At 39.1% G+C, this 8,818-nt stretch overlaps 1 protein-coding gene across 1 annotated transcript in view; it reads left to right on the top strand.

Annotated features, from left to right (window-relative positions):
• The window catches only part of nphs1 (nephrosis 1, congenital, Finnish type (nephrin)), a 66,527-nt gene that overhangs the window by 46,615 nt on the left and 11,094 nt on the right, over window positions 1-8,818 (top strand). The window contains exons 12-21 of the mRNA XM_015376849.1: window positions 172-344; window positions 999-1,139; window positions 1,686-1,826; window positions 3,192-3,313; window positions 3,900-4,059; window positions 4,190-4,346; window positions 4,940-5,091; window positions 8,214-8,325; window positions 8,408-8,589; window positions 8,690-8,734. Of these exons, the coding sequence (XP_015232335.1) occupies window positions 172-344; window positions 999-1,139; window positions 1,686-1,826; window positions 3,192-3,313; window positions 3,900-4,059; window positions 4,190-4,346; window positions 4,940-5,091; window positions 8,214-8,325; window positions 8,408-8,589; window positions 8,690-8,734 (1,385 nt within the window). The remainder of the gene's footprint in view (window positions 1-171; window positions 345-998; window positions 1,140-1,685; window positions 1,827-3,191; window positions 3,314-3,899; window positions 4,060-4,189; window positions 4,347-4,939; window positions 5,092-8,213; window positions 8,326-8,407; window positions 8,590-8,689; window positions 8,735-8,818) is intronic.

Genomic DNA, 8,818 nt, shown 5'->3' with positions numbered 1-8,818 from the left:
GTGCATAAATGTCAATTACAGGGGGGGGGTCTGAATCACTTGAGTGAGGCATTATAAAGATTGAAAATAATAAAGTTAAAAATGTAACAGGAGCGGTGTAACTGCACCATGCTGCTTTCGCGCATGCACACTTACCTAATTTCATATTTGTGACTTTTTGGCTGCTTCTAGGTATCAGGGAGTGGAAGAGACACCTACAGATTCGTTGTTTGGGGGTGTTTCTGTGCTCAGTAGGCTACACCTAAAGCTGACTTCGAAGCACCACAACCAGAAGGTGATCTGTCAGGCCTACAGCCCTGTGTTGAAAGAGGGTTCAAAGACATTTTACCACCTGAATGTACTATGTAAGTAGGGGAGAATTAAAAAATAAGGTATACATTGCATTATTTGTTGTATGTGTGTAAATAAACAGTTTTGTTTGCTTAACTTTAAAAAGACTAATCACTTACATGGCAGATAAAATCTACATCTCAGAGAATTTTTGCTGTGTTTTTTTTTTGTTTACCGGATACCTTTGTTATGGTCTGTGTCTGTTGAGCTCTCCGGCAGTTTGTCCTAATTGTGCATTTACTTTGCTGCATGGCCATGTTTGCCTTTGATGCTATTTCACAGGCAGCAGTCAGCTTCTGCTTCAAAGCTTGGTGCTGTGTATGAGCATGAAGGAATGTCACTGTGTGTTTGTGCAGATCTGCATTTGGACAACAGTACTGTCAGGCAATGTTTTAATGCCTGTCCCTCTCCCTCCCACGCTGCTTCACTCCCCCTTTGTCGAAGTGCTTGAAGTTGGTTAGATCTGGAATTATTGGTGGGATGTTGACTTTTTACTGGTTTGACTCTCATTAGTGTCCCTCAGTGCTTTCATGCTCAGTGTGTGTTGTGAGTTTTTGTGTTTGTTCTGGTTGGATTTCTGTGGACAGGAGTCTGTATGTATTCCTCTCTGCTTGTAATATTTGTATGAATCCAAGTGAGTTTGTATTTCTGTTTTCCTTTTATGTCAGATCCTCCTGAATTCAGTCCTGAGAAGGCAACAGAAGTCCAGGTGGTGGAGGATGACGTGGCTATCATCCCCCTGTTGGTCTCAGCTAACCCTGAGGTCCTCTCCTGCATTTGGCATCACGGCAGACAGATGCTGGTCAAAGGTGATCCAGGGCTGTGTGATGGCTCTATAAACCAGGTCCTAGTTGAGCTGAGCCAGCAAGTAAGCACTCAGCCTTGCCATTCAGGGTCTGAATAAAACATAGCAGGTTAGCCGGCATGGGACTCTGCCAAATGTGATTCTCATTACAGCTCTAATATATTCACTCTAAATGAGGATAGCTGAATACAACACAGCAGCTTTAAACTTGTCTTCCTCTGCAGGTCGATGTCATCAGAGCCCAGCTGCACCCACACCCTTTTTGTTATCTCTGCCACTTCCATTATATGCAGATAACCCTATATAATGAATGCATTTTTTTTTTTAAATGAAGAACAAACACGTTACCTTTTTGGGCACTGTGGTGCAGACCATCTCCCTCAGAGTATTATTGTTACCTTGAAGGGGGAATCTAGCCAGGCTAATCAATATTGCAGGATTAGATGTCAATAAAAGACCGATGGTGAGAGGACATGTTGATGAGCATACAATTAAGCTCTAATTTCCCATTGGTGTGCATGTGTCTGCCTGTGTTTTTACTTTTTCAAAGGGGAGGATCTACGCCACAAGTGGACAGATGATCACTCTCTGGAGATTAGAAATGTGACGAGGAAAGATGCCGGCATTTACACCGTCAAATGTGAAAATGATGAAGGTGTCAACCAAACTACTTTCACGCTGGATGTTCTTTGTAAGACATTGTTCATAGAAAATGCATATATATATATATATCCTAGATATATATTAAATTTATTCACTTACTGCAATAGTATGAAGGTGTGCATGTTTGTAATTGTAAAGGCCAGTTTGTATACAGTATTTCTTTAGCATGTAGTGTTTCAGATTTTTTGCATTCAAAATCTGCTTTCCGATAATATTCCACTTAGGTAGACTTTCAACATATTTATTTTCCTATCTGGTGTTAAGGTGCTAAACTATTGCCAAGATTATAGGATGCTGGAATGCTGAATGTGCTGCAGAATAAAGACTACTTTAAGCAACTTTACATAAATGTTGAAAGGATTCTAGAGCAGCTTTTGCATCTCTCATTCTACAGTTCATCTTTACTCTGAGCCACTCTACCTGCATAAAAATGTCTTTCAAATTGACATTCTTATTTCAGTTAGGTTCCAGATTTGGATAATTGTCCCAGTAGTTAAGTCAATTCATATATGCTGGCTCCTAATAGCACAGTTTTAAGTTCGTCTAAAGCTATACATTTGCAAAGGACCAAACTGGTTTTCAAGTTCCTTCTCCCGAAAAGAAAAAAAAAAACCTTTATTAGGTTCCCATGCAAGGCCATCCACTTCCCCTTCTGCCTCAGGCCCCGCCTCAAGCTTTAGGCCCTCTGCCTCGATTGTAATGATTTAGTAATGCTAGCGCTAAAAATTTAGGTCTGTTTGATTCAGCAAAGCCCATGGTAGACGACTAATGGATTCTGCCATCCTGCACTGACTGGGCTTGACAGTTGTAGATATTCATTATGTATGGAGGATTGTAGTAGCTTTTAACTATGGCAGTGGATCCCACTTAACAATGTCGGTCTTTGTTAGGAGACCAACATGAGTGGGTACTACCAACCCAGAGGACGGTGTCTTGCTACTGTTTCTCACCACTGTTCTTCAAGAGGGAACATAGGTTCAGACAAGTTGGCACTAATGGCCTGACTGTTGCATGAGTGTGGCACCCAGGGGAAGTGTAAAAGGCTTGTGAGGTTAACAAAGAAAAGAAGTGTGAAGTCTCTGGTAGAAGAGATTCACTGATGTTTAGATAGATGGAGGAAAGCAAAAGAGGGCAAACTGGTCACTCAGCCATAATCTGAACAGGGATGTGCTCTCATTAAAGGGTTTTGTGGGTCACATAGCCAGTTTTTAATGTGCTGCTGTTGTTCCAGCATAGAAAGAAGCTAATAGTTTGTATCCCATGGGTTATGAGCCCAGTTAAAGCCAAACAAGTGCAAGAGTAATTATCTCAAATCCACATGCCTTTTTTAATGGATGATGTTTCCTGCTGACTTTACTTCTGCCTCAGCCTTTTCCTTTTTTCTTACGCTCAGATGGTCCCAATGTCAAGGCGGAGAAAGACCCTGTGTTCGTTAACCAAGGAGGAATAGCAGACCTGATATGTGTGGCAGATGCCAACCCCATTATACCTGACATGTTCTCTTGGAAATGGCTAGTGAGTGCTACTGCAAGCAAACACGCATAGGCACACATAGCAGGAGCAGCAACAGTCAAGGACCAGAATCTATTTCCTCTATCTGGCTTCCCCTGTTATTTTCTCTGTTCTCGCCGTTTATCACTGGGCTCTCTAAATGCACAGATGCACCATAATTCACTGGCCTTAACTATCCTTCCACCCCACGTCTCCTTGTTTCACACTCAGCCCAAATCCAGAAAAATAGCTTTCATTACTGCTGCGTGACTAAAGGGCACATTTGTCAATGTGGTGTGGCCGCTGTATCTACTGATACTCTCCGTGGTCCAACCCGCCCCTGGCAGTGGAGTGCATGTTCTTTTCCTCTGCTTTTATTGCCCATTCTTTTCTGTCTTGGGCCTCTGTAGCATTTGATGTTATTCTTCTTTGTCCTCTCAGCTTATTCTATTGAATGCCCTTCCCATGCAGACATCAAGTGATGAGTCCGGCTACCTGTCTTGCCTTATGCAGCAAGACAGGTATTGCACCATCCCCGGGGGGGAGGATAGGAGGTACTGAGGGATAGCAGCTGTCTTTTGCTTATTTCCTCTCACTCTGTCTTCCACAGGGAGAGGAAGAGGTGGAGATGGGAGAGGAGACCCAGGAAGATGAATCAAGCCTTCTGACCATTCATAATGTGACTCGGGCTCACGCTGGTTTTTACCAGTGCACGGCCAGTAATAGCATAGCACTCCCTGCCAGTGTGGAGATGCAGCTTGTAGTGCAATGTAAGTCTGTCATTTTTTAAGTTTAGGGCATAGCAAACATTAAATATAATTCTATGATCCTTCTGTGGATTTCAATAAATACAGCATTTATGGTTCCTGAATACCTGCTACTCTGTTATTATTTCTGCAGTCACACCAGAGCTTTGGAAGGGGCCACAGTGGTCGAAGGTTGCCAGTCGGGGAGATGGCACTACCACAGCTGAGTTGGTGTGTCAGGCAGAAGGCATTCCTCGTGTAGAATTTATCTGGGGGAAAAAAGGGATGCTCATTGATTTAGCCAACCCCAGGTCAGAACGTTATTTAGTTTGCTATTTTCCATTACAAAGCCCAAGTTACATTTACAATGCTTTGCAAAAGTGTTTTTTTAGCTACAGTGGCTTAGAGGTGCATATACTTAAATGCGCCACTATACTAAAAGTGTTGCAAACACAAAAACAAGGCTAGCAAACACAACATTTAGACCTACACACAACACTAAAGCAAAGGAAAAAACAACAACAAAAAAAATGCTGCAAACAATCTAAACCCAATTAAAAATGTGTTCTAAGACTTGCTGTACAAAAGGGCATCATCTGTTTAGATATGAAATGATTTGAAAACACAATGTTTAATAACAATCTCTATCTGGATGTGCAAAGCTTTTAAAGACACTGAACATAGCAGAGAAAGGGATTGTTGTTTTTTTTTTTATTATTTGCATAGTATTGCTAAGGGAGTCTTCATATTAGCAAGAAAGCCACACTTTTCAGATTCTTGCAAATGATATGGATTTCTGATATGGATGATATGGATTTCTATTTCTTTGTTTTTCTAGTGTGCTTTAGTGTCGGCACTGTTCATCCTTTTTCTTAACTGTGTGCTATAAATCTTCATGCTACAGGTATGAGGAGAGGACAGTGAGGGAGGGCTCCTTCCACACCAGCACTCTGCGAGTGGTAAATGTAAGTGCTGCTCTGGACTACGCCGTCTTCAGCTGCACAGCTCGCAACTCACTTGGGGAAGACAAGCTAGACATCCAGCTCGTCAGCACAAGTATTGCATCTGCATACATTTCCATTTTAAGTTCATATGGGCGTGTGTCTCTGGGTGACTGTGGTTTAAGCAGTATTTTTACTTGGTGCCATGTAAAATGCAGAAAAAGGAATTTTGAGAAATGGCTGTGCTACAATTTTGGCATCTCTAGAGTGAAAAAAGGAACTAGTATGAAAGAGTGTTTTGAATATATTTAAACCAATCTATTTTCATCTATTTATATTTGAATGTGCTGTAATCTCATGATTCCATAAACACTTCCAGCAGTTTGGTTATCTAGCCAACATAAACCATATGCCTAAACCTCCCTGTTCCCATAAACACTCAGACAAGATAAATACCAAGAGACAGAGGACAGCACAAAATAGTTTATTGGTTCCTGACCATTCCTGGCATCCATCTCTACCTTCCTTGCCTTTTCTGTTGCTGTGAATTTTCCACTTAGTGGACAAAATAAAAAGAAAAAAATCCCCCAGGAATATTTTAATAAATGACAAATTCAAAATTTGGATAATTAATGGCACGCCGGGTAGGGATTATTCAGATCACACACTTGGCAGGGAAACATGAATGTTTCCTTCTGTTCTTATTTGGATACAGGAAATGAAACTGAATCTATGTCGTCTGGTCCAAATTCTACCCGGCCATCTAGCTGAATCAAAATAGTATTAGGGGGTCATTACAATTCCCACTATTCCCTCAAACCTTATTTTATACCCCTAAATCTACCTTATCATTTAGCCCACAGCTCTACTTTGCTTCTTCCACAGATAAGAGTTGCAGAGATAAGCTTTACACTCCTGGCATACTTAGACTTTCCACCAAATGCTTCTGCACACTACTGGTGTAATCAGCCTGGTCCAGCTCTCAGCAAATGCCAGCAGCTATCGATGGACACATTTAATATTTACTATGAAGACTACAAAATGCAATCCAATACTGACTGTTTATTTCCATCTTTTCGTTTTTTTATGGCTGAGTGTAAATAATCATAATTAATTTGATACAGTGGTGATAAATTATGAATGCTTCTTTATCACTTTGGGGCTGAGAGAAAAAGGTCTTTGGTAATATTTTTTTGGCATGGATGGCGATGTTTAATATAAGCAACCTCTTTGCTTTCTTTTAGTTGAACTGATTATAGGAATTTTTTTAGTCTTGTAATCTGGTGTACAGACTGGATCTATGCACCAGCAAACTGTCTGCTTATGCCTCCGTCAAAATACCTCTCCTTCATTTCACCTTGACTAGTCCCCTTCACCAAAATTACTGCCTTTATGCTCCCAATACAAAACAGCCCACTTTGCTTCCAGAAGCCTGACTGAAGCAGCGCTTTGTATAAAAAAAAAAAAAAAAACAGTCCAAGTCTGACTAGGCTCCTTTGATCTTCTTAATATTGGTGCTGAAATAATCAAGAGGCAATGTCTTATTGACTATGTTTTGTTATATGAATTATGCAAATCAGCTTCTAGGTTATTAGTGGAGACAGTCAAAGCTTTGTCCTTTTTTTTGGTGATCTTTCAAAAGTTTATTTATAATAATTATGCAGTTTCACATTTAGAATTTTTTTTAAACCAGTGCTACACAACGTCTGATCTGCAAAGTCTTCAGCCTATTAATATTTTTTGACATTATCTTGTGTTAGATTTTATTTAGAAATCTTGGCAGCTAAAAGCAACACAAATGGAGCAAAAAAAAATAAAAAGGGGAAATTCTACATCACCATAACGTTTGTCCACATTTATTCAAAGATTCCTGCAAACTACCTTTTTTAAGTCTTGTAGCTTCTGTCTGAATTTTAATATATTTTCTGGTTAACATCCATCCAAAGCTCATGATTTTTGGATAACCTTACAACCTTCCTGCAGGACTTATGTATTTAGCTCAATCTTGTTTTCTATTCTGTTACTGTGTTTCTTGTCCTAGCTAAGAAAAAGTATCCCCAAAGCATGATGCTCCCACTACTGTGTTTCTTGGAAGGACCTGAGTTTCCAGACTTCGAAGTGTTAGTTTTCCAGCAAATATAGGGCATTTAACATGTGAAAAAAGTAAAATTTCCTTTTTGTCTAATCAGAGCATTTTCTACCACATGTTTTATACCTCACCTACAGAAATCTGCAAAAAAGACCTTGGTGACTTGTTTTAACAATTAAATTATCCTATAACTCTTCCTTTAAAGATCACCCTTTCTTGGTTCATTATTAGTTGTGCTATGAGCCAAAGTTAAATGGATATGCACTGTTTTGACTTATATTTGAAAAAAATAAATAAAAATAAGACTATACCTTATGCTCCCTTTATTTTAAATTCATGGTAGTCAATCATATAAAACCCCAATAATATGCATTCAATTTTATTTCTCTAAACAGTCAAAATGGGAAGAAGTAGAGGTGTTTTTAGAATTTTTGGAAGGAGTGTGACTTAATAATTTTCTTAGGTTGATCAATTTGTTGATGAAACATCTACTCACAATAGGGAAAATTCTGTGTTTCTCTTGGGTGTAGCTGTGATGTGACAGAATGCTATATTTCTCTTATTCTCGAACACAAGGAAAGATGGAACAAAATACTATTTCAGAAAAGGGAACATCGATTGATCTTAAATATTCAGGAAATGTAAAAGGTAAAGTAGCCTCATTTAAACTACCATAATCAAAGTAAAGTGCCTCAACCAACTTCATATGGGACATATAAGATTGGTGGAGATGGCAATTATTTGGCACACAAGAAGAATGGAAGAACAGAGTCCAGTGTCAAAAACCGTAGTTTAATAAATAAATTACTTGTAGTTGAAGTTATTTCTCTTAAAAAGTAGCTTTGGTAGTAACTTAGCTATTGATCTTTCAAGCTAAATACATGTTTAGCAAATTGAACTTTCTTAAAATATTGATGTATTTGAATTACTTTCATTTTATTTAGGCTTTAAATACAACTGTGAGTTCAGTTATCAAATATATAATATAATATAAGATTATATAAGAAATGCAGTTGTTTCCCTTATGAATACCTACATTCTCTTTCCTTACAACTTAAGACTTCAGAGAGCTTACTGAAGAGTGAAAGTGTTTAGCTCAAAGAATACAATCAGTTTTTAATCTCATTATCCTACCTTTTCACCCTTAGATCACCCAGATCCGCCTTCATCGGTTCGTCAGGTCAGTGTTACCCACGACTCTGTCACTCTAGAGTGGATCCCTGGCTTTAATGGGGGCCTACAGCAAAGGTTCCGTATAAGGTAAGATAAAAATAAGAAACATATGAACATCTTGACAATGAGGAGAAAACCATTGTTAATGTAGTGTTATTTCTTTTGACAGATACATCTGGGACAACTCCATTAGCTTCATGTATGTAGATGTTGTTCCCCCTGATACAACAACCTTCACTGTTACAGGTCTGCAGCCCCTCACCACATACAACTTCTCAGTTAATGCCCTCAATGCAATAGGAGAGAGTGGCTATGCTGACAATGGTGCAGTACTGATCATCACCACTAAGGGTCAGTTGTTACTTACCCTCCAGATTATTCCATGGACAACTGATGTCCACAAAACATTTACGATGAGTTTACTTTTGGTATTCTATCTCTTTGTTTAAAGAGGCACTAACATCAGAGGGGGATCCATTGGATGATGATGCTCAGTGTGAGTTCCCCTTGGATTGTGTGTGTGTGATTGCATGTATGTGCAAAGCTTTATTGTATATATATATATATATATATATATATA

Source organism: Cyprinodon variegatus, unplaced genomic scaffold (genome assembly GCF_000732505.1).
Source record: "Cyprinodon variegatus isolate N-32 unplaced genomic scaffold, C_variegatus-1.0 Scaffold143, whole genome shotgun sequence".
Lineage (NCBI taxonomy): Eukaryota > Metazoa > Chordata > Actinopteri > Cyprinodontiformes > Cyprinodontidae > Cyprinodon > Cyprinodon variegatus.
This window is presented reverse-complemented; position numbering and strand designations above follow the sequence as displayed.